Consider the following 26,196-nt stretch of genomic DNA (forward strand, 5'->3'; position numbering starts at 1 on the left):
TTCTGTGCATTTGTCATGTTTGTGTGTATTTGTATATATTTTCATGGTACAATGGGGAAAGACTCTGGATGGTTAAAGCCTGACTTTTGTAGTTCTTCAGTTCCTACCTTTGAGGTATATTAGGAGTTTTATTGGTACTAATAATCAGTGCTAAGCTTGTGCATACATCTGTAGAAACAAAATTTAAACAACACATAGGTAGCTTCATTACAGGGTTGAGTGAGGCAAAAATCCCAATTTTTGCTTTTCTCTGTAGCATTTTCAAAATCGCACAGCCTTGTCTTGAGGCATTCTATACAGCTTCAGCCAGGTAGAGACCAATGGACTTCTCAGAGGAACATAAAATAAATGGTTCTGAGTATATGAGGCAAGGATGGAGATTCTCCAGCTCTTTAGTTCCTGTTCATAGGGATGCAGAAGCAAAGTGATTGTTGAATTATCTGTCTGCCATTGGGAGCATTTTCTGCACAGACAGAAATAAATACATGGACAAACTGAGTTATTTCCAGAGAGCGTTTGGCTTTCCTGGTCTCATTTCACCTGCCTTCCTGGGATGTCTGTCTTTATTCAGCCTAAGTCTCCTTGCTTTGTATCAAGAGCTGAGGCTTATTGCCCTCACCGCCCACTCGCCCACTCGTTTAGGTTAATTTCCGTATGTTTGTTTCACTCAAGCTGTTCGTTGGCAACTTTGGTACTTGAATCTATTCAGGTTGGCTCGCTCATTGATAAAGGGCCTGATGGGGGTATAGCAATGCGTAAGATTTGGTGGCCAGGATCTGCTTTTAGGAGTTGCAGAGGATTCTAACATTCACTCTCTTTCTTCCTCCTAGGTATCTGTATAAAATGTGGAAAAGGTGTATATGGCGCAAGCCAGGCTTGCCAAGCGATGGGTAACCTCTATCATACCAACTGCTTCACGTGCTGCTCTTGTGGTAAGTCAGATCTACCGTAGTCTTAAGTGGCTTCCTTCTGTAATATGTATTCCTTTAGCATCTAGTGTGCAAAGTGAGACCTCATCTTGCTGACTTTGAGGCAAAATTCGCACACAAGGCTCCAGCTTCAAAAGTTGTTTTTTATTTGCCATCTGTAAGTGTTTCATAGTGTTTTTTAAAGCAACAGTAGTAGTTGAACAGTAGTAGAAAAGTAGTATTTGGTTGTTTTAAGGGCTGCATTTTTAAAAGGGCTTCAACCTGACTGTTTGTGAGCACTTCATACTTTAAATTGGCTATGTTTATGGAACTGTAATGTGCGTTTTATCATTTCTACAGAAAAATGATAAAATTTGTGCAGTCAGAAGCATACTTTCCTTCACTTGCTACATACAAATGCAAGTCCACTCCAGCATGTATATTTGTCATTTCTGTTTGTACATAGTGCTCAAAAATTGTTTCTTTATGTGAATGTAATAAGAACAAGTAGAAAGTGCAAGTCGGAACACCTTAAAGTATTACCATATTTTATTTTTGTAGAGGAAAGCAGTGTAGGTAAACACTGGCTGCTGCTTGCTATCCTTGCTGCTCTCAGGACCTGTTTAGATTTCTGTTTAAATTTGAATGTATATAGAAGTGATGTATTCTCTATGTGATTTGGTAGAAGTCATGGCTTTGCCAGGGAAAACATAGGACTTGGAAAACTTAGGGCAGCACTTTCAAAAGTGTTTGCTTTAAGTCATTCACTGTGAACTGAAGTTGGAAACCTACGTGTCTTGTCTGTAAGTGCTGAGGGTTCACGAATTCTCACCAAGTTCAAGGCAACTATCAGAGCTCGTTTTCAGGAGTCAGATGGTTTTTATCAATATACATGTGGATTTAGGTTCCTAATATATGAAAATATTGGCCTGGATGTCAAAAATTTGTTATGATATATATATGCAGCAAAAGATTTACTATCAGCAGAATATGCTGAGTGTAGATTGTTTACAGAAGAGATTAAGTAAGGATTAGAAAAAGAGTAAAAGATTATTGGCATAAAACCAAGTAACTTTCTAATGAAAAGACCAGTGTAAAAGTCACTTGTGAAAGAAATATATTTTTTTCTTCTAAGTTTTGTACACATAGATAAATGTTGGGTTAAAAAAGCCTTACAACTTGAATATAGAATTTAGTAACCTTTATAAATCACTCTGGACCATTATCAGGYTCTAGCATAAACTTGTCTCAACTCTTAGAGGATCATTCTCGTGACTCTACTCAAGTCTGACAGTGAGCAGCTATTTTGTTGGCTGCCAGAATAAAAGAAATGCTCCAACATCCTGCTTAGCAGAGGATTACAGAACATGATATTGGATAATAYCTATTCATTCATTGTCAACATTAAGCTAACCTAATTGCATGGTGAATTCTAGCTTGCTCTGTGGGGCACTTTGTWGTTGTTTTTTGTTTTATTTTARGTAGACAGGATGCATGTTTGTTACTGCAAGGGTCTGTACGCAGATTACTCTGTTCCTCAGAAGACTGTATAAAGCCAAGGAATGTATTTTAACAGCAAAATACAATTCCAACTTAATTATTCACAGGCACAACAAGCTTTTCTGACTGTCCTGGCAACATGTGTGGCCAGTGTACATCTAGCAGAAGGTGACTTCAGGTGCGTTCTTTCAAAACGTATTTTTGCCCCACCTCACAGTGCCAGTGGAATTTCTTGATTCACCCAACTTTTCATGAGTACAAATGCACACACTAGGAAACAATGCTCCATGTCTTCTAAGCTGCTTTTGTATTGGTCTCAGGCTGGAGAGCCCAGCTATCATCTGTGGTAGATTTTGCTAGCAAGAAGCCTTTGGATTTCCTTCTGTCCACAACCTCTAATGCAAATTCATTAAAAGGAAGCCAGCTGTCTATAGCCCACAAGGTCTGCAATCTTTCTTATGTTGGCATCCACAAGGTGGATAGGCTGTTAATATAGTAGTAACAGCTGTGCGTGCAGGTGAAATACTTGATCAAAGCTTACGATCAGTGGCATGCAATAGTGAGCTAATAGCAGAGCTAGTCCTCTGACCTCAGCTCCTGACTAGTGTCACACTGAACACAGCCAGTGAGGGGATGTTACATAAACTCTTCAGGTTCGCACTTTGCTTGGTGCAGTGTGGTCTTGGAATTTCTTCTGAAAGCCAGAACAATTCAGGCTAATGACTGAGGAGAAAGACTAGTGGATTCAGATCTTGGGAGCAAGGCATGCAGGTCATATCTGTGGCAACTGCATCTTGGAATGTGCTGCTGAAAGGGGTTTGCAGGTCGTATTGTACAAGCAAGTGAACACAAACTTCTCAGTACTKCAGTTTATGAATAGGGCGTTAATCTTATCTTAAATGTGACGTTGGTGAGACCCACGCTAGAATATTGCACTCTGTGTCTAACGATGGGCAACAAAACTAATGAGGAAAAACTGGAGAGGGTCCAAAATGGGTTATGCAGATGACTAAAGGATGGAAAAAAGCTTTTCATGAACCCAGTGTATTTTGGGTATCAAAAGGAATATGGGGAGGGGGTGCTTGATTGGAGCTCAAATGCTTTTACTATGAAACAGCATTAGAAAGTAGTATTTTGTGTACTAGAGAAAAATATAGGAAATCTTCTAGAGGCTGAAACTACACAATTCAGATGGAAAATCAAAGTCAGTTTGTGTACAATGAGGATAAATAACTGCTGGAACAAAGTAGCAAGAGAAGTAACCGATTCTCTATTCCTCATTGCTTTAAAATTAAGACTAAATGTCCCTCTGGAAGGTGTCTTAAATTGAGCCAAGCTTTTAGACTCAGTACATAGGTAGCTGGGTGAACCTGTTAATGATCTGTGTTAGGCAGGAGGTTGTATCGTATGAACCAACGCTTCTTCTGGGCATTACGCTCTGAATCTTTGACAGGAGAGCAGAGAAATACATTGGTGTCTTGGCCTAAGACGGTTCTTACGCACTGGTTGCGTGTACTTAAAAATCTAAAGTAAAGTAAGAAGAAATATTTATCCTTCTTTTTTTCCTTTCCCCTACCCTCAAATAACAAGAATGATCTAAATTCCTCTCCAGCAAATACCAATCTTAATTTCAGTACAACAAATGTAGAAAGTGAAAGGCAGTAATTAAAATTTGATTTAGATAAGAGCCCAATATTTAACTAGCTACAAATTTACATATATAAATATATATATATATATATATATAAAAATCAAAGCCTTGTGAAATAGTGTGGTTTGAAGACCACTCAGACTGAAATGCAATAACGAGTAATAGGTCTTCAAGGGCTGCATTTCAGCACTCGGTAGTGAGTATTTTCAACTTAGCAAAGTGCAACTATGCAGAAAAACATGAAGAAACCCTCATGAGGAAATTGCCCTCAAGTAAGAATTCTCTCCGGCACTTGAAGCTTTACTTAGGCTTCARAGCTCATGACAATCTTGTTGGGGATGCTGTGGTTGAAATTGCCACTATATGGCAAAATGCCATCTTGGGCCTTTCAGTGAACATACCAGCACTTTGCTCAGTGCTGTCCTTTTTGACACCTGTCAAAGTATATCACAAGATTGCTGGAGAAGTTTATATTGTTTCTAATTAAGAGGAAGATCTAAAATACATAGGTAATAAAAGCCTCTATGAGGACTCCAGCCTTGTTAGTAYGGAAGTACGAGAACTTACGGTCTTGGAACTGTTTCACAGCTACAGTACTTAGTTTTTTGAAAACATAACCACAGGAAGATGAGGAAATGTTTCAGAGATTTAGTAAATAAATAGGAAAAAAATGATAACTTATGTCCCCTTTGGATATCTTGCTAAAATGGTAATTCTGTTCATTGTCTTCCTAGTTTCTAAGTTTTTGGGTAAACCTTGGCGCTGTATTGGTTCAGAATTGTACCAGATATCCTCAGAGTGAGAAGTCTCATCAGTGGGTTGAGATGAGTAGGATGGAAGGGAAAAGTAAATGACTTAGCAGGCATAGATATTTTGTATTAAGGTATAATGATGCATTTCTGGCTTTTAGTAATTTCAGTGGGCTTTGAATACTTGAGCCTTGCTCACCAAGCCATTGGGACCTGGGAATATTCTACATCTCAGAACTTTGCTCTTTCAGTAATTATTATTATTGTTACTGTTATTTGTGTGTGCATGTGTGTAAATCCCAGTGCTTTATGTAACAAGCCATGGTCCTGAGACGGGCCTTTTTTCATAGATCAGATAATTCACTTCAGGTAATGTAAAAGCCAAAGCTCTCTGATTTCTCTGGGATCAAATGGTTCAACATAGATCTTGATGCATAATCTCTCAGAGAAGAAGCCTGAAGCTTGTTAGGATGTTTGGTTTTTTTAATAAAAATGCAAATCTCCTCTCAGCTTTAACACCAGTGAAACCTCTTTTAGGCCTTGGTACAGCAAAACACTTATACCACTGCTTAAACACGTTGAATTACTCATACGTAAGCATGCTTTGCTGAATGAGTCTTAAATAACAGCAATGAATTTAGCCAAAAACATCCACTGTCTCTTCTGTTAAGAGTAAAACTTTAGTTTTGGCAAGAGTTCAGTTGCAGATTTTGCTTACAGAAGACRAGCAGAAAAACGTCTGCCTGAAAAGCTCATCTAATCCCTCTTGGTACTATTTCAGAGTATGACAGGATTTCTTGAAGGATAATTGCAGTAATGCCCAGTTCACTTGTGCACTCTAAGTGCAGGTGATCAGCTGCAGGAATTAACGGAATCTATTTGATATTTGTTACAGAAAGTAGTTTACCAAGTGCCTCGAGGGCAGGATGATGCTCAAATCATAGTGCCATCCACAGCATCTTTTCAGGATGAAAAATTTAATCCAGTTGCAATGACTGTAGAGAAACTGCAGTAAGATAAATCTTTACAATGAGGAACATCAATCTTTGTATTCATGTTACTTTYTGCATGGTAGTAGATGTGAAGCAAATGAACTTTGCAGAACTAGGAGTTTCAAATCTCTGTGCTCTTAAGCTGAGATGTATTTCACCATATATACCTGGGAAACATTCTGCTCTTTTACACAAAGGCAAATGTTTGAGCTTCCATTTGCCTTTCACCTGCATGTTAGCCACTGGTTTTAGGCACAGGCAACCACTGCAAGATCAATCAAAAGCCTACAGCAAACTGTATAATCCCAAAGGTATGCAGCTCGTTTCTTACCTAGTAGTTATTGATCRGACTGGAATGCTCATGGGGGGTTTTGTTCAGCAGTTTCATTTAAGGGACAGCTCTCAAAAGTTCAGCTGATTCCTGGCAGTACTGCTGCTGCCTCAGCACCAGSTTTTTTCCAGACTTCACAAAACTCCTTGCTACAAGCTTCTCTAAAAGGAGGATTATAGTGAAGGCTGGCAGCACAGTAATTCTAAAAAGCCCAAGTGGGACAACCATAGGCACAGTTACTGTCACCTTGAAGATACGAAGTGCAGTTCTGAATTAGCATGTGCCTTCTTACTGGTTCAAAAAAGAATGGGATTGKAGGTTTAGATGTAGCCTCCCTTTACGTTGGTATAGGATCTAGTAAGCAGTTGTTTTCTGACTGAAACCATTGAGTGCTACTGTACGTAAATGGCTATTAATAGGAAGTATGATCATGTCCCTGCTTGTAGGGAGAAGCTTCCTGTGTTGCTGAAAATGTTCTTTTGCATATTAGCTGCCCTGGGTTGAACCTTTGTTTGCTTTTGGTGGTGGTAAGGCACAGAATGTCTTTAAGAAACTGCATCTCTTCAGAGTATATTTTTCAGCAATGGTGAGTTTTTAAAATACCCGAATTCCTGGTGGAAGGTTCATTTTTAATTCATATTTGTTCTGTCCCCATGGCATATTTGTAAGTTTAGTATGAGTCACACTGCATCCAAACTGCACGTTGCCAGTACTTGCTTCGTAGCCTTAAATTAAATTCTCTGTGAATGTGACATTTATGTAGAATAAAACAAAATTTAGTGCTGAATTTGAGTTCTCTACTGTATGTTCACATATAATATTAGCATTGGTAATCATAGTGATGTGTGTGTGTGTGTGTGTGCTAGCTGTTAACTCTTCAGTATCTAGTGCCTGACTTAGGTGACTCAGTTGCAGCTTCAGCCTCTGACTGTTCATCTGAACTAACAGTTTTTTATGCAGGCTATTCTGAACATCAAGGAGTCACAGCGAGAACATTTAAGGGTAAGAAACCAATGAGCATTGCTTTGAGAAGTACACTGCTGTGTAGTTAGTCTAGCGTGTAGCTACTGTCCTTAAAAACTTTCCTGTTTAGTTTTTTAACTATATGCCATCAGTCTAGAGCAGATTGGAATTTGGGGGTTTTTGGTCTGAAAGGCTGCCAGAGCTATTGGCTAATACCTGGTGCTTAGAGCCGGGTGAGCTGGCAGATGATTCAGTGCTGGGCATGGGGGAACGTTCCTTCCTGACCCCCATGGCCAGAAGCAGGAGATCTTGAGGACCTGAACYTGCATAATGAAGTTGTTACTGCTACTCAGACCCTGCATGCAGACTGTGTTCAAGGCTGCCTGAATGTTTGGTGGTTTCCAGGCTGTAACGAGACCTGGCAGTAAGTCCTGATACACCCTATCTGAGGCAGTTATTTGGAAGTATTAGTAAAATTTGCTGAAGAGAAGGTGCTCACTTGAAGAAGAAGCATTATTATTGTAAAGGTGACAACTGCTTTCAGATAACTTTGATTCACTTTGCACAAGATCCTTAACACATGAGCAAGTGTCAGCAAAGGAATGTAATTTTGTTTGCTGGTAATTAAAAGTCAAACTTGGATATCGGCACTTCTAAGGTCCCAAGTATCTTAGTGTACCTATTGGTGTAAAAATGTTTCCTTAATCTTGATCCACTGTTAATCTGATAATATTTCAGACTTTAGAAAAATGAAAAGGGGTGAGAAAAGAGTAATTGGAAATGTTTGAGAGGGGCCTGACACAGCTGTTCCCCCAGATCTCCTTTGTTTAGAATTTATTTAGCTGTTCTTATTCTTAGGATGCATTTAGCAGTCTGCTCTCTGATTGTATTGTTCTCCTGTGCTAGCTAAGCCCTAGTCTAGCCATACTTCAGATAAATAGATCAGTCCATTGGTTGTGTCTCTTCTTACAGATGATACTGCTAGACACTGTCATGAAAGGTTTTCAATCCTGTGATTACTTTAAATCCTGTTCAAATACAGGACAGGGCCAGTTTTTAAGGGTGACTCACCTGACTGCTCAAATCCTGGTCCCTGACTTCCATGGGGAAGGTATCTCAGGTGCTCAAAAATAAACATGTGCTTAAATTTGTTTGGTTAGGGGTTTGGTTAGTCTTAATACTAAATATCTCTCATTTTTGAGGGCTCCTTAGCAACTAGTGTTCGCAGATCTGAAGGCTGACCCCCAGGGGAGGTGTTCTTGATAGGTATCTAGCTAACAGAGAAATGGAAAACATTTCCATTCTCTATTTTTGATTATCAGAAGGCTTATGATGAATAGTTGACTGGTGGTTTCTCTCTGTCTCTTTGTTTCCCTGAAAGGTATTAWTTGTGTTCCACTATTAATTATTCTGGCATTAAATGCGTGGCTTTTGATGGTTATTTTAATTGGTGGGGGTTGCTTGGCAACTAATGATGGAAACTTTTCTCCCTGTTGATTGACCGACCCATGGATGTATTCCTCCCCGCAGTAATTTTTTTTTTTTAATTTGTAATATGGAACCAATCACTGACAATGTTTGTGATCCTTTCAGGGGTTGGAAAACATATAAAGTACAAAAGATATAATCTAATTAACAAGATTTTTGCCTTTGATTTTTATTTCTGAGAAGTATAGTAAATACTAGTGAGAATATAATCATTTTCTTGCAGATTTTTGTGTGTTTGGAATGCCATCTATTGTGTAGTGTAACAAGCTTTGCTTAAATCTCCCTATTTCAGCATTTATTACCCACAACTCTTGATTCTCTTATTTGAAACCCACACCTCTTGAAGTTTTTCTTTCTTTCTCTTCTACTCTCTTGTCTTACTTCCACTCCCTCTCCTCATTTAAATGTTCTCTTGGAACACATCTCAGTTTCTCCAAGAGCAAAGATTGCCTTGTGCTGCAGTTGAGTTCATCTCCCCCAGGGGAAGAAATCCAGATAATCCAGAGCAGGATGCAGGCAAGTCACTTGACATCAGCAGATGTTTGTTTCCTATTTCCAGGTTCTGTAATTTTTAAGTATTACCTAAAAACAAAGGGAAAAGTGGGCAGAGAAAAAGTGAAGAAAAAAAGGAGATGGGTTTTTTCCTTCCTGTCTTTTTTTAATGATCTAAGTTTGTGCTATATATTGTCCCTATTTGTTTTGTAAAAAGCTCAGTCAAAGCTTTAGTGATGTCCTTAGTCCTTTACTCATCTGAGAACCAGTCCCCAGAAGGTCTCAGCTCCTGGAAACCATCTCTAATTCAATACGCACCATTATTGCCTCGACAATAAGTCAACTCTGTCTCCACATACACGAGTTCATCAGTTTTGTCCTTCATCCTTTCAGCACTCAGTAAATCAGTTCTTCTTTCAATAACCAATTAGCCATTTTTCTCCTGGTGCCTATTCTGTGAAATTTGGTTGTTGCATACCCATCCATATATGCAAACRTGTCTAGGCTAATGTGTTTAGCCTCCCCTCTAAATTTATGTCTGTTGGATATTTCCCTATCATCYGAATCTCTGGCTTTCCTCTGTCCTGTTCTTTGGATATATGGACATTATCTCACCATTATTGCTCTGGAATAACCCAAAGTGATTTTACTTTCCCCCCCCACACACACACTGTGTTGGAAAGATGAGACTTCAATTTGTCCCAGATGCAGCTTCTGTGAAGGGGAGACCAGCTTTCCACCTCCCTTGATTTATTGTTCATTCTTCTCTCTCCTTGCGTTTGCTCTGGCTTTGGTTCTGCATGGACGATTTTTTGTTCTTCGTTTCAGATGAGCGCTGGAAGCTCTTTCAATAAAGATGGCAATTTAATTGTGTCAGTACCTCTCTCTACAGAAGACAATCAACTTGCCTCCTTGACCTTGATGTTGTTTGAAACCTTACTGTGCCTTGATCATTTCCCCTTTTGACTAGCATTACTGTGTATGTTACATTTTTCCTGGAACCTGAGTTCCTAAGGTTCAAAGACTCCATATTGTTGGCAGCCCAACAAATCTTTTATCAAGGAGGCAAGATGATATCCCTTTGCAAGAGCAGAAGCTTCAGTGTGTCCTTTCTCACTAACAAAGCTGTCCCCTTCTTTTCCAAGCTTCGCATGTATTCTTTCAATAGAATTTCCCCTCCTCCCCCCATTAGGCCATGTCCTGCTCTCTATCTCTAGTCTTGGCCTTCTTGGTGTCCCTTTTCCATGTTGTACTCTCTGCTGAGGTAGCAGGATCGCTCCTCTCTCCTCTTGCCTGTCCACATACCCATCTGACACTTTTGTCCGGAAATCCTACCTAATTATGACAGGATCTCTCAGTATAATATTTTGTGAATRTTTTCCCGAAGGACACACAATGGAGTGAGAATGTGTTTTGCTGCTTTGCTTTGATCTGAAAGAACTCTCTTTTGCTTTGCACCTCATCCGTGCCTCCTGTGTAGGCTAGGYTACTAACTCATCCTTAATAATAATTCTKRTTYMYTRMWWWWWKYARKRAAYMAGAAGTCTGTATGGCCTGAAAAGTCATTGATGTTTCAGACTAGAAAGCAGCCTAGGTTTTATCTTACAAAATAATTTCACCAATCAAAGGTTTACACCTGAAAAGTGTTTTTACTACTTATGTCCTGGAATGTTGTTTCCTGGAAGAACCTAGCCTTGTACAAGAAGAAATAAACTTTGCAAACAAGAACTTTTGTCTTCACAATTATAAAATAGATTAAATAGGGGAAGCAGCCCTGGCATTATTGTTCCTGAACGTACAGTGATAACGGAGGCTTTTGGTGTTCTGTCTTTCGGGATTCCTTCTGGTAGAGAAGACATTAGCAAGCTTCATAGAAATTTGTAGCTGAAAGAATTAATAGATTGGTGGTTAAGAAGTGGTAAATCAGCCCAGTGAGTCAGGAAGCAATGGTTTTATTCCAAACTCTGCTACAGACTTCCTATGCAATCTTAAACAAAKCACTTCAACTGTATGTCTGTCCATGTAGGAATAATTCTTTTCWTCTACCTCGCATGGTTGATGCTATGCTGATTTCATTAATATTTTGAAAGGAACTTTGAGGTTCTGGGATGGAAGGACTAGAGGAGAGTGTTAATTACCGTTAAATAATAAATTGCTACATTAGCTGGAGGAGATATTTGTAGCATCTTTCAGCCAAGCCATACAGCTGCTGCAGCATGCTACTGAAAATAACTACTTGCTCAAATAATGCATATGTAGAATTTATGAAGGACCATTTTGAGGATTATATGTTATTAAATACAGACTAATGTAAGATTTAAAAAAGACTATTTTCCCAGCGCCACTCCCCAGAGCTCTTAGTGCCTGGGCCACATGAATAATGTTCCCATTCCTCTGTCCAAGCTGAACATTGTGTTTTTAATTTATTTTAAGTATCCAAGGAATGCTGTCTCCAGTATTCAGAGGACTCTAAATCGGATGTGAGACACAAATGCACCAGAGAAGCTTATCAGAGAAACAGGCTTGGCGTGAGGCCTACATAAACAATCATAAATTTTTTTCTCRTTTAAATGACGGGACTCTGGAGGATTGGCCAATTATAGCTGCAGTGGGCTGTCCTTGGGCACCAATGAAAGTGCTTCAGTTGACCCCTGGTATTTGACATGAGCTGAATGTTCTGCTTGCTTATAAACTTGCCCTTGTAAAATGACCAACTTTGGTTCTGGTAAATTGACTTCTGGAGGTCAGTTTCCAGAGTCATTTACCAGCAAGCAATATTGCCTCTCATCTTTGGACTTAGAGAATTTTAGCTTGGTTATAACCCCGTTAGGGGGAATCTCTTGCTCCTACCATTCTTACCCWGTTTCAGTTACTGTAAAACTATTCTCGACTTTGTGGGGACTGCATTAGGTCTTAGTCCAGTATCACRAACCTGATCTGATCACACTGACGTTATGGTGTGGTTCACTCTACATGAGCCTGTTCCCTGTGCTTGAATAAAAAGTAGGTAATTTTGCAATGTAATTGTCTAATTTTGATTATGCAAGAAGTAGTAAGGAATTATTTTTGTTTTTACTGAATAACTCCTAGTATTTTACTAGAGTGAAGCCTCTGTATGAATGCCTTGTGTTGGACTGACACAAAATAAGAAATCTTCTAGCTTGCAAACTCAGTCCCAATTAGGTRCATTAAATACCTACTAGAAACAAACCTGAAGGAAAACCCTGTCGCAGCCTCCTTCATGGCCAGCTTCCAGTCTGTATTCAGTACTCCTCCATTTATAAGATTATCAACTCCATTTGGCAGTTAGCAGGATGAATATCTGATTTAGTGTGGTCAGTGTGTTTTGGCAGCCAAAAAGAGATAATGATACGTGCTGTAGTGTCCATGCRTGTCTTGAACCTGTACTCCTTCCGTGCCCTGGTGCCCATTTGTTTSCATCAGGCTTGAGCGCCTTAGGACTGGCTTCTCAGTGAACAGTGTTGAGTATTTGCCTGATACTTGGCCTCCTCTTCCTCTGAGTTTAGTACTCAAAGAACAGGTCCCTTTCTTGGATTCTGGAAGAGAAAAATCTCTCAACGGCATTTTTGGGGGTGTTCAGACCTGAAATGCTTTGCAGCCATAACACTTATGTTCTTTTACTAAAGAAATGACTGTCTGTCCTGCACACTAAAATGCCAAAGAGCTTTCCAGTTTCTCTGTGCCCCAGCTGATCGGTGTCACACAAAGCAGAGTGATAAGYGAAGTTTGAGGCCAATGTTAGGTTGCCTTCAAGTTTAATTTGTGTGACCTGGCTATAGAGACTGGGAAGCCTATGGGAGGCAGTAAGTTCTRCTCAAACGTGTCAAACAGTCTGCCGCTGTGTGGTTTTGCAAACTCTCCTGCTCTGTTGTGCACTTTGGGAGAAATGATTTGGGGGGAGAAGAAGGTGTAAGGGGGAGGTTGTTGACAGAGTCGTGGCCTCTCAGACAGGCCTCAAACCCTGTGGCAGACTCAGTTGTTCACGCGGTCTTGTGAAATCGTTCCCCTGGTCCCCTGTGAGATCTCCTCTGCATTGTGGTGTTAGCAGCAGACTCGTGACAACAAGTTTTGAGTTCCATAAATACTTTCCCTTCCTGCTGCCCATATATCACATGAAGTAAAGATGACACAGAGACTCCAGAGATGGACATCTGAAGAAAGGTTTCCTCTCCTGCTGCTTTATGCCCTATCCCACTTGATTCTGTCTTCACAAGCTCTTTCCATCTGCACACACAAAAATCTGTATTCCTCTCCTCTTCAAGGCCTCTATAATCTCAGCCTCACCTACACATCTGCTGTTACTGCGCCTTCCTCTGTGACTCAGTTGGCCGATCCCCAGCACTGCCCTCCCCTCGCTGCTGCCTTTGCCATTTCCTACCACCTCAGCTTTGTGCCCGAAGCGAGGCAGCCTGCCTGTGCCTGGGAGTGGGCTCCAGGCTGCGGAGCCGCCTTGCTCTCCTCCTCCTGATGCTTGCAGGGACTCTTCCTTCTCTGTTTGCCTCCATGGGTCATACTTCTTCCACTACTMCCCCTTCCCTATTGACTTTTCTTACCTAAAACTCTCAAGATTYGATTCCTGCTTGCTACACTCCATGTGAACTTGTAGTTTGGAATAATAAAAGTAAATAATGAGCTAGGCAACAAATAAGCAAAGAAGTGGAGAGGAGAAACTTATAAAATATCTCCTGTAAGAAGAAATAAAATGATTAGTTACTGCTGACTTCTGACTGCAGAGCTAACTTGGTTGTCGGTGGCGATTCAGAAGTGCCTTACACACATGCAGAATAAAGCCAATAATAGGAGGCCTGTCAGATCTTTTAATTGTACCCATGCAGAGTGGAAGGTGCCTGATTTAGTATGTATTAAATATGTATAGGAATGGATTTTCAGTGCCTGGCAATACTTTTTGACTACTGATAGTTATGTCCAACTGGTCATCTGTCAATGTATTTTAAAACACAAGTATGGCATGTTCCTAGTATTAAATTGGATGTGGTCATATGACTTCAGTCACTTAATTCAGCTGGCTGCCTAGATATTCTACACTGTTGCTCTTCCAAGTGAATTCCCTGCAAAATTCTTCCTGGAAATGATGCAAATAAATTATTTGTGAAAGCTCATGGATTACTGACATGAGGAACCACAGTAGTATAAATTCAAACCTATAGAAACAATTTGCTGGATCAGTTTTAATAGCCTAGCAGTCTTAAAGAAGCTTAAAGAATACGCAACCAGCAAGGACTTGTTTTGCTGTTTCAGTGAAAGGAGTAACCAACTTTGATGTAAGCACGGCTGAAGGCAGAAGTTTTCATTGTCTTAGTCACCRCTGGCTGTAGTAGCGAGCTGATGTCTCATGCTGGGTAGGGAAGAGAGGAAGGAAGTGGATTTAGCGAAAAATTGATTGCATCTACTTGGGTTCTTTCCAGCTGAATCCTGAGTTAAGTACATTCATCCTGAACTAATCGTTGGGAAGAATTGGCCGAAATCTTGCATACTTCTTAAAAGGAAAGCTAAGCATTAAAGGAACAATATCCTTATTGTACCTGAGTGCCAAGAGAAGTGAGTTTGCTATGGGGAGTCCTACCTTTTCAGGTCTTTGTTTTGGAAGTTGCTTGTGCCTTTAGTTCTAATACAACCTTGTCTGGAAAGGTGGAGGAAACTGATAGGTCAGTCTACCAGAAAATATCAAGCATTCAAGTGCCTGAGCAAGCCCCAACTCATTTCAGTGTTTCAGTAAAATTGTATTTCTCAGTTTAGCTACAGCAAAGCACATGGGAATATCATATGAAGCATTTCTGAGATCATAGTTCAGACTTTCCTCAAAATTACCGGGGGTAAATCTGGAGTATCATTATAATTCTCGCATCATTATAATTCTTCCAAATTTACACCAGTGTGAACAGGACAAGAGTAGTCCCTGTGCTGAATTTTTTTTTCCCCAAACTCACTGCTAAATAAATTCAAAGAACGTGCTTCAGAACGTTCAGACTGTTTTAATGCTTAATGCTAAAGCTTCTTAGCATTCTAGTGCTGAGGGAGAATGCTTTCCGGTGCTCCAGCTCTCCGGAAGTGCTGTGGTGGCTTCTCCAACTTTGACCAATTCTCACATATTGTATAGAGCACAGCTGATCTGAGTAAATGTAACTGAAATATATTTTTTGAAAGTATATTGAAAAGCTATATAAGAGGCAACAAAACTGCTTCCCCTTTACCACAACTGTGGAAAGAAAYTTCTGCATTTCAGGGCTATAAAAATTCTACACTATGAAGGTCTTTAGGTCGTTTATGAGCAAAGCTGTTTATATTGATGCTAGATAACTCTTCTCCTTGATAGCATATTTTGTGTGTTTAGGCAGATTCAGAAACTTCTATGTCTGAAATTTAAATAATCTCAGAGGTGGGGTAAAGGGGTACACTTTACATAAGCAGCCATAAATTAGCCACATATCCTTCTGACTGACAATATTCACTAGAAAATCATTAGACCTGTTGTTTCTAGAGATTTTGAAAAGGAGACCCTTTCTAGATGGTGCATCCATTACTGCATAAAGAAAAACGTTTAAGCTATAATGTCTAGGCGCTGTGAATCTCAATCTTTGTATTTTTTGCTGCTCAGATTTGTCTTGAAAGAATGAGAATTGAGCATTGTGAGCTTGATTTCACAAATGGACGGGTGCCATTGATGTTGGCTGCTGAATGCTTTCTGGATATAACTCAAATCAGGTATTGCTGGTGTGCTTAGGTTCATCAGCAGCACCCTTTGAAGCTGTTCGCAATGAGGTGCTGACACATGTGATGCTACTAGGAGGAGAAAAGTAAGCTGTTCTTGTGCAAATCCATTCTTGTTTTCCTGAGACAACTTAGAAGACAGCGTGGGGAAATTACTCATCTCCCTTGAGGCTCTCTTGTGTGTTGCCACAGGATTGGGCTGTGTCCACTCCTTTCGTTCAGGATACTTCTATATATAAAGTATAGGAGAGAAAGTGATGCTGCAGCTCACAGTTCGGAGATGACGTTCAGCACTTTGTCTTGTTTCACCCTGCTAGCTCTTGACCAGACAGATCTCTGATGGTGTACTTGGGRACGTAACTGAACTATGATTTTTAGTTGAGGCTGAACTTGAATGAAAAATGGATAATGACTTGGAAGAAATAACTGGTAGCAATGGTGAAGGATCTGCATTGAGCTAGCTTCTGCTGGTTACATTTGTCAGATAGAGGCTCTGGTGGATTCTGCCCCACTCTCAGTGCTTAGATAGCAGCAGAGATGGAATCTTTCCCCCCTCTTCCCCTTTAGTTTTACAGAAAGAGCATGGCTTTTTCTTTTGGGTGTATTTCTACAGAAATTATCTGCCATGTGGACTATAGCAGTTCTCTCTTCATGAAGGCTACTCGCTAACTTCAGGTAGTACAGAATTTAGTGTCTTGCTTGTGTCTTCTGTGGGGAGATTGCACATGGAGTGTGAATTTTCTGAGTCAGGGACTATCAGTTCCTTTTACGTATGTGTCCAGTTCTGTGTCGTACAACGAAGACCTGGTCATGGTTTCATGTGGTCTGCATCCTGTTCATTTCCAGGTGTAGTTCGAGACCTTGACATTTCAGGCTTTGACTTACAAAGCTCTTGTCTAGTCTGGTTGTGCAGTCTGTAGAGATTGCCTCATTCTGTAGGACACAGCAGCTGAGATCAGTAGAGGTTTAAAACGAACAAAAGGGAACGCTTTTTACTTATATACAATGCACAAGTACATTGCGGAACCCACTGCCATAGGGACGGTGTGGAGGCCAAAAGTATRAATGAACTCTTAGAGGAATTAGACAACTTAGAGAAGTATTGGTCCAGCAAGGCTATTAAACATAATAGTTCTGATGCAACCTGCTGTGTAGGAAGATGTGAAGTGCTGGTTGCTGGAAGCTGAGAGGTTATTCTTGGGAACATATCGCCCTGTGCAAGCCCTGTTTCTAATGCTCTTTCCCATTAAGCTTTCACTCTTGGCCACAGTTGGAGACAGGATACCGAGCTAGTTAGATCCTTGTTGCACCATTATGGTTGTTTCTACAGAAGCATCTGCCACATTTACATGGGTAGTAGCTAGCAAGGTTTTTTGGGAAGCTTGCATCCTGTAGAGTTGGAAATACTTGGATTGAAAAAGACTACAATTTCTCAGTGGATATAGTGGTCATAGACTGGACTGGTGCTTGCACCCTGTGGTAGTGTGAGAGAACAAGTACTCTCTTAAGTCCAAGCTTACAGTCAGTTGCTGAAAAAGTTGAATTTGCTGTTGATGAGAAGGATCTGTGCTGAGRGCATGAAAACATCCTGCAAGAAGCTACTTTGAGGAAAGAGCTGTATCCTCTTCCCTCCAGCTTGCTGAGTGGTGTGAAGGCTTCTGGTGGCCTTTACTCAGTGGTCTGCATTGCTTTGTCTTTGTCCTTCACGCTTATTATATTTGCCCACAGAAAGAAATCCTAACTGAAGTACCTTTGGTACTTTATTATATGTTTATTGTGTGGAGCTTTATTTCTATGTAAGTGTATCTGCTTGCTAGCTGATAAAGAAATATATCTTAAGATATATGTTAATATGTATAGGCCTATAAATAGTTACTAGATCAGTGCAGGCTGTTGCATTTCTGTTTTTTAAATATGTTTTTGGCTTGCATTTTACAAACTCCTTTAAGTTCTTCTGTCAGAGCTCTGTGGAAGTAATTTATGCCTTAGCCCTGGAATTGATGGGAGGTATGAGATAGAATAAATACATAAGTGGGAGAGAAAGGAAACATCTGCCAAATCTTAACTTTTGCAATTATATGGAAGCTTGAAAGTATCTGTGAAGTTTATAATATGATCTGCACAGGAAAGCTTTGCCTGTGTACTGAAGGTCAGAGATCTCCTTGTCCCTGCAGCGTTAAGTAACCTTTTGGATAAATAACCTGACTGAAGAGTAGGAGGAGAGAGAAAGGAAGAGAGAATTCCACACTAGAGTAAACATGGCACAGAGATTTTGGATACCCTGCCAAGAAAGGTGGGGTTTTCTAGCAAGGTAACAAAAGATACTGGCTAGCTATCTGCATAATTTGGCTGGAGACTAACAGTTGAAATTGTGCAGCTAGGTTGCGGCAGAAACGTACCCTCCCCATCTCCTCCGCCTAGCTCTGATTCTGCAGACTTCTGTGGCTGTGAACGCTGCAGAGTGCAGTTGTCAGAGCAAGGCAGCTGTGGCACATTACCTGCCTCACTGCAAGAATGCAAGCTTTCTTGGCAGCAAAGRCCTGACTTCTGGATAGAAAGGTGTTTTCTTCAATGTAATAGCTAACRTAAAATGCAAAATCCTAGAGAAGCTAATGAAGTTTTTCTTTTTGACAGTATGGCAAGTTAAGGTGAACTACAGAGGAAAGTCTAAAGTTTACCCTGAGCTACAAACATGTCAAAATGATGAACTGCCTTGTTTTCACCTGGATTTTACCCCACGTTAGCTAGCACATAGCAAAAATGGAAATTTTTTCCAGCGAAGATAATACCTTGGGGCAGGTCTACAGCTTGTATAAATTGTCATGAATTCAGTGATGCTGTGATGATTTACACCAGCTGTAAATTCAACTTAGTTTAATCTATGATGTGCAGTGTGAGGTGTAGAACACATTATTTTGATGTGATAGCAACTGTATGCTGTTTTGCTGCTGGAAAGGTTGCACAGAGTAGAGAGCAATGCAGAGTCTGATTAGCAGCCCATAAATGGAATTGAATAATAGTATTATACATGTGTGTACTTTGTGAGTGCCCTAATAAGAACTGGACAAACAGTAATCAGAAAGAATAACAGTTACCTACCATCTGCCATTCTAGGAAAGATCAACTTGAGATAGAGATTGGAAATGAACTCTAATTTTGTAGCCATAATTAATTTGCACAGAAAACGTTTTTGGGGAGGGGGATACAAATGTGTATGTATGTACAGGAGCTTAAACTATGGAGAATTTAAAACTAAAAAAAATAAATTATAACTCAGATTTGTATGTTTTCTGTGCATCAGTATTTTTAGAAGTAAATCTCCTAATTTTTAAAACTGTTCATTAATATCGTACTATTTCTGTCTACCTGATGATAATATTTGATTAGAATTTGTTCACAGACTCTGAATACTTTCCTGAAAGAATCTATGTAAAGGGAGAAAACAATACACATCCTGTACTCCACCTTCAYAGGCCTCTAGCATACGATGCCACCTTTTGTTTGCAAGAGTTTAAATTTCAAATAAAATCCCAGCATTCTTTTGAAAAAAAAAGGAAAGGGCCTCTCCCCTGCTTAGATTGTCAAATCCCAGACTAGGCCGGAATTGAATAGGCCAAGTCAGTGACCTCAGGCAGAAAGAATGTTGGTTATTTACGTAGGGCTTCTGCTATTTTAGCAGCAAACCTTTTCTTCTGAAAGGACAATGTATACTGTTTTGTGTTTATGGCCAAGTAAAAAGCTTGTACATTTGAGATTTGCATCGTAATAGCCTAGTAACTCAATATACAGCATCCTCAAAAATCGCATTGCAAGACTCTGTTTTGTCTTAGCCAGTGCAGGTCTTTTAAAGGCTTTAACAAATGTTCTCTAAAAAAAAAAAAAAAAAAAAAAACGTTTTACAGATTCAGCTCCTTATATGTTTGCTTTGTTTTTTTGTTTTTTTTCCCCAGAGTTTTACTGTTTCTCAAAACTAAAATTACACGTGGTTCTTCATTAGCTATCAGGCTAGTGCTCAAAATATTTTGATGCATCTCAAACCAAGCTGTATCGGCAGCTTGAAACCAGAAAAATGTGTGAATGTGTGTGTGTATGTAATTCACACACCAAGCATTTTTCCTGAAATAATGAAAGATCTTTACAAGCATTCGGGCCTGTTGGATGAGCCTGCAATTCCAAATGGTTTTTAAAGTGTGCCTTTCTCAATAGATCGTAACCATGAGGAGCTATTGTGTGAGTAAAGCACACATTTAGGATCCAATCCTGCATTCCTTAAAGTCAATGGGAGTCTGAGCGTGAAAGGAATGCAGGATTGGGTCCTGAAACAGGGGAGTAAAACTGTGTGCCAGATTGCTTTGAAAAGAAGAATACAGCACATCTACAGTAGCCACTTTTTAGTGTTTCAAATTTCAAACGGCTGAAGTCTGTGAAAAAGTGGCTTCTGCCAACATGCAGTATCATCTATTCAAAGGAATTTGGCATTGATTTTTTTTTTCTATCTTTAAAACCCTGAAAGCCCTAGAAATTCACCCCGGCTTTCACAAAGCCTCAGCAATTGAGCATTGTGAGGAGAGGACTAGGCAGTGGCGGTGGGGGATGGAAATTTCCCCACCACCAGTGAGTTGTAGGGCATCCAGCTGGAGAGCAGTTTCCCCCTGTAGCTGCTGCCCCATACAAAGGGTCGCTGCGCTGCCTTCCCGCACCCGCTCCGGAGGCTGCGGGTCTGGCTGCGCAGACCCCGTCTCTCCTTAGCCCAGGAAGGTTGTGCTCACATTGCTTGGGGGCTTTGTACCAGTCCCCTGTAGGAGGTGGAAGAGAAAATTTTAATTAACGGTTACTCAGGGGGCTAAAGCAGCCTCAGTGCTCCCCATTTTCAAATGAGTGGAGTAACAGAAACCCTGCATAAGGAAAATCTCTATGCAGATGTGCAGTCATAACCAGTGGGAGGGATGGGGAACTGCAGACGCAAACTCACATGTGAGTAAAGGAGAAATGATAATAAATAAATGAATAGTATTGGAAGCTTTTGTTTTCTTTTGGCACATCTCTAAGTCCCGGGCAGCAATACAGTGAATACAGTCCTGTTCTCAATACAGTGAAAGAAAATCCATCTCCTAGATGGAATCCAGCATCAGTTTTCTCCTGAGATAACTGAACAGAGGAGGTAACAGAAATGGGTTCATGTTTAATATTTTCAATGATTTATTCCACAATTGTAACACTTGGTATTTTTCTTGAAATACCAGCTCCTGGAATCATCTAATKACTTAAATCTTAGCTTCTATTTTTCAGAAATAGTAATTTCTAGCCTCAGAGTTTGCAGAGAACAGCTCGGATTCTGGATGTTTCTTTTGCCTCTAAGTTTTTAAAGTCATTTTGGTCTGTGTTTCTCAGCTATTAAAAYGTATAGCTTTGTTTTATACCCCAGAATTTTTGAAATCTGGATGTCTGACGTTACTCGAAGGCAAAGGGGAAGCGGTTTGTGCTTTTGAAGAGCGCATGGGTGCTCTTTGGAGATGAGATGGCACCTTGTACAGCCAGCGAGGCTGCGGCAGCCGTGCCACCGCGTTCACAGCTCCCGGCTGCAGCCCGCGGCGGCTGCGTGTGCAGCCGTGGCAGGCRCTGCGCCCCGGCGGGGATGCTTGCGAAGGCCCCACCGCAGCCCTTGGGGCAGCGTAAGGTGTAACGGGGTGTCTGGGGTGCTCCTGCCTTTGGGAGCTTCGGCAGCCCATCGCAAGCCGTGGCAGCACCGCTGTTGATCAGAGCAGCCCTTGTCTTACGCCAGGGGCTTTCTCAAAACAAAGTTACTGGGTTTAGCCCTCTGGTCTGAGTTTTCTTAAAGGAATGATGGAAACGCTGTTCCTGGTTTGACAGTGGGAACACAAACCCAACTTTTGCTCAGCCCAAGTTACTTTGTGTTCAGTCTGATTACGCTTACACAGAGCTCTGGGGCAGGCAATACACAGGAATTTTCCTTCCCTATTATGGCAGCTGCAAAATGTTTGAGCAAACATTGTGTATTAGTTCTGCATGTATGTTTACATGTCACTTTAGTCTACACACTGTGTGAGACTGTCAATTGAGATACTATCATGAGACCAGTGACCATGAGACCATGATGCTGTCGCATCAGACCTTGCAAAGATGGCATCTGAAGCTGTTAACAAGCAATTAGGTCTATGTTTGACATTGCTTAATAAAACAGATATGCACAATTCATCAGTCAGTGAGGCATGAAAAGCCAGCGGCTGCTGTATGCAGAAAGCTGTGTGAGTCATGAACCAAAACTTCCAAAGTGCAGAAATTCTTTACTGAATGTCCCACTTAGCCTTAGACTTGAAAATTCATTAAATAAAACATAACGGGGGAAGAAATACTAACAAAGCAAAGTGGGGTTTTTTTGCACTTCAGAAACAGCTATTAAAAAGGATGTCAGTGTTACATTTGTGCTCTTCTGAAACGAGCGGGGAACTCTTGCAGCTTATGAGGGGAAAACTTTGAAGTGCTGCACTGACACCCTCTACTCCCCTTGAGCCACCGAAGCAGAGCTGGACAGCGCGGGCGCTCGGGGAAGCGCCAGGCGGGACTGCTGCAGTCAGTAGCTGGAAGGAGAGGAGCTCCGGCCCTTGGAGATGGAGCGACGGCAGAACCGCCTGCTCCTGTCTCCCAGCCGCTCCTTGCTTCTGACTCTGGAGGTGGGAGTGGGGGTGGCCCTTGGCAAGAAGCCCCCGCCGAGCTGAGGTCTCTGCTGGTGTGTGCTCAGACCTACCCAGGCATGGCTCCAAAGAACAGGAACAGCAGGTACTTGAATATTTTTTTATAGTGATAACTTTGGCAGTGCCAACTTTTAATTAGATCTGCTTTAACACAGGAAGTTCCCTTGTCTTTAGGAGCAATACCTACAGATGAACTCTTCAATTGCATTTCATATAGGGATGTTTTAATTACCTTTTTCTGAGTAAAATACAGGCCTCTAGTTACATACAGTTGTAACGTTTCAAATAAAAGGATGTTAGTCATCTTTTGCTTTTTTCCTACTCTCTATTGCTGAAACTTTCCTGCATGAAGTTGCAAGAAGAGGCACTTATATCTAAAATATCGTGACTGAGATCATGATGCTCAGGAAGTGTGTTGGTGTATTTTTTGAACACGTCGGTAGTCTTGGGGATGCATCAGGCAGTGAGGAGGTGAGGCTGAGCGCGCAGCGTTCCCGCCGTGTCGGAGGGGAGCTCTTTGTAAGCAGCGCCAGCCTGTGAGACAACGCAGACTTCTCACATGACCTTGCTTACACTCCAATACTAGTAAATCATGATTATTACCCAACAGTTGCATGTTTTTAATCACCAAAGTACTTAAACTATTATAACAATGCTTGGTACTTTTAAACTTCAAAGCGCTCTGCACGCAGTAATTAGGCCTAGCAACCATGCTGTGACAGTGAGACATTGCTATCCCGTGTTTTACAAAGGAGAGAGCATGGGAGGGGGTGGGGGCTCGAGAGGCATCTTTCTGTGTGAGACTGGCTACCTACCACTGAAGGCTGTGACTCGATAAACTCACTTCCGTAGGCAAAACCCCCGTTACTAACAGTAGCAGACTTCCCCTTCTGGAAGGGCTTTGAAGATGCTTTCACTGCCAGCGGAGAAGGAGCAGGACATTTTTGTTACTGTTTTGAAGCACTTCCTTGAGACCATAAAAGCTGCTYGGATTCACATTTTGTTCCATGAGGCCTGGAGCAGCTTTTGAAACAGTGTTGGAARAAGTTCTGCCCCATCTCGGCTTCCTGACTGGTGTGTTTTCACCACCCAGTGAAGTGTTGTGGAGACTGGAGAAAATAGCTGTGGACAGCCTGTGTCAACTGTGGGTCATTTTACTTCTGCAAGGCAAATCTTTGGCTTGCTATCTGATGCCCAGTCCTTTGCTAAAGCCATGCTGTTCTTCTGTTCTTCACTTGTGCTTTGCTACACTTGGGATGTAGAAGTTCTGCAGGAAATAATTATTAGGCATATTTTAAATATTGAACAATCATAAACTGGATAAATTAATTTTATAAAGCGAACAACAGTTCCAAAAAGCCTGGTTTCCTTTGGGTGTTTGTTGTCTTGAACACCACTTGTAATTTTTTTTCTGTGACAGAGTCACAGAAAAAGCTTGCACTTTATTGCATGCAAGATGATCTGCTTGGAAGGTCACACTCTTAACTGGACATTTACATGGCCTCTGCCATCTACCTATACCCTTGAGCGCTGTACCTTGTTGAATTTGTTGACCTCAGCCAAGAAGTCTCAGAGTGAGTGGGTGGTGTATGTTGTCTCTCTGAGCACATAAGCTTTATTTTCTGTAGTAATCATGGCTAAAAAGCACTCGGGCAAAAAGGCTTCTGTATAAGGTGCAGGCTGAGGGGAGTTTTGCTGTATCTTTGGAGCCTTACAAGGGTCTCTGCTCATTCTAGACCAGCTCGCTGTTCTTTTGGTCTGGTGTGGAACTGAGGATCTTTCTTGGCACTACACAGAACTGGTCTGACAGGGCAGATGTGCCAAGGGGGCTGTCCAGCTAGAGGCAGCAAAGGGGGGAAAAAGCACTACGTTAGTGAAACCCTGTAGTTGTGGACTCTGCGGTAGGCTGCTCGTTATAACTGCTCATTATTATTATAATGAGCTATCAGCAAGTTGTATCAAGTTTTGACAGAAATTGCCTTTTGTTTTAATATTGTAAAAGCAAATAGTAACCCAAACTTGGGTTTCCTCCCTCCTTTAAAGGAAACCAGGCAGCAGATTCTTTGTAGCAGTATGGTATTTACCTTGTCTAGCTGGCCAAGCGCTTGGCTGTGTTGGCCAAAGCAGTGTTACTGTTTTTGACTTGTAATCACTGTCTGATTGACAATAATAGGTTATAGCCACATGGAACAGGCTACTGCTATGCAGGTTTCAGCGCTGCTGCAGCACCTCAAGGAGTAAAGCTGCACAAGCGACCGTCTGGGTTGTTGAGCCGGGAGGCAGCTATGCTAGTCCGTGTGGTATGGCCCCAGTCTTGGCTCTGCGGCTTCCAAGCACGAGGGTAGCTCGGGTAACTCTGCACGGCGCTGCGCCGGGGCTGCGGGGAGCACAGCCTGGCGCTCCTTTTGGTTTGCGTCTCCTTGTTGATTGTGATTGCTGGTGCTTTTGTATTTATTGCAGTGTTYATATGATACTCAGCACCCATGCAGTTTGGTGTTTAACTTTGTTTAATGCTGTTATTTAGCAAATTTTTCTGKAGGGCAAATAGAATATATGTTTTTTCCTTTTATTTCTAAAATTCTGTATGTAGAAGCCAGTATAGCATAGTTCATGCTATTTGTGTGATAATTTGCTGTTTCTTGTTTATGAGATAATTATTGTACTATGCCTGAATGAAATTCCTCTAAGGTAAAAGGCCTATCAATCTTATTAATTATTGTTAATAATAGTAATTATCATGTGAGTAAGCTGATTGCCTGCTTTATGAGTTTGAACAAGTCAGTTCCCTAATAYGTGGCTTGGTTTTCTCATCTGTATAATGGGGAAAATGGTATTTTTCCTCAGTATTGAAAGGTGTTGCTCTGTAAGTGTAATACAAAACTGGCCTTTTTTACTATGTCAGCTGTAAGAAAAGGGAGGTTAGCTGTCTTTTTGACAGGGCAGTGGGTTTGTAGAGGCATACCTAATCGGTAAGCAGGGGCTCACAAACTGTACAGTGGCTGAGATAGGGGCTTGCAGTTTTGCTGCACTTGAGGGAGTTGAGGTTATTTCATGTCCTAGGGCAATTAGCTGCCCACCAAATGTTTGATAACAGAAGCATCTTTGAGAGCTAGTCCACAGCATCGTTTTGCCTTACTTGCTTTGGATCATAAGCTTCCCATTCCTTTCTGGTCATGGAAAATCAGATCTGATTGACTTCTGCTATGGGTATTTTGCTGTGAAATAACAGGAGCAGAATTTGGGGCATTTCCCTCAACGTTAGTGCCACAAGGCATTCTGGTAAATGTTGGGATACAACGCAGGACCTGTGGATCTTCACACACCTTGTGCAGTCCCTCAGGAGATGCTAATACCTACCCTGACTTTGGGTATTCTTTTTTTGCAGAAATYCTTCCAGGCTAGAGTTCAGGATATATCCCTAATTATCTCTGCTGCTCTAACCACAATATGTGTGTGGGGAGAGTGATGTCTAGAGATTTATCATCTGAAATAAGCAGGCAGGTTTTCTGCTTTGACCAAGCCAGTCCCTGTGAGTAATTTGGAAATGCTGCATCAGCATGTAGAAGACGAGTTCCTGGCCTGGGTGTGGCCATTTTATTTTCACCATCTGAAAGCAAATCATGTATCCTTGCTGGGTCTTGCAGAACCAACATATCCTT

General features: G+C 41.1%; 1 protein-coding gene across 1 annotated transcript in view; it reads left to right on the plus strand.

Moving 5' to 3' along the window:
• Nucleotides 1–823: 823 nt before the first annotated feature.
• LOC146596461 (Wilms tumor protein 1-interacting protein homolog) overlaps nt 824–26,196 on the plus strand; it is a 50,111-nt gene continuing 24,738 nt past the window's right edge. Inside the window, exon 1 of the mRNA XM_085303740.1 lies at nt 824–932. Coding sequence (XP_085159866.1) covers nt 887–932 — 46 coding nt within the window. The 5' untranslated portion in view covers nt 824–886. The remainder of the gene's footprint in view (nt 933–26,196) is intronic.

The sequence above is a fragment of the Rhea americana genome, unplaced genomic scaffold (assembly GCF_003343005.1).
Source record: "Rhea americana isolate MKP2758 unplaced genomic scaffold, rheAme1 scaffold_20, whole genome shotgun sequence".
Taxonomy (NCBI): Eukaryota; Metazoa; Chordata; class Aves; order Rheiformes; family Rheidae; genus Rhea; species Rhea americana.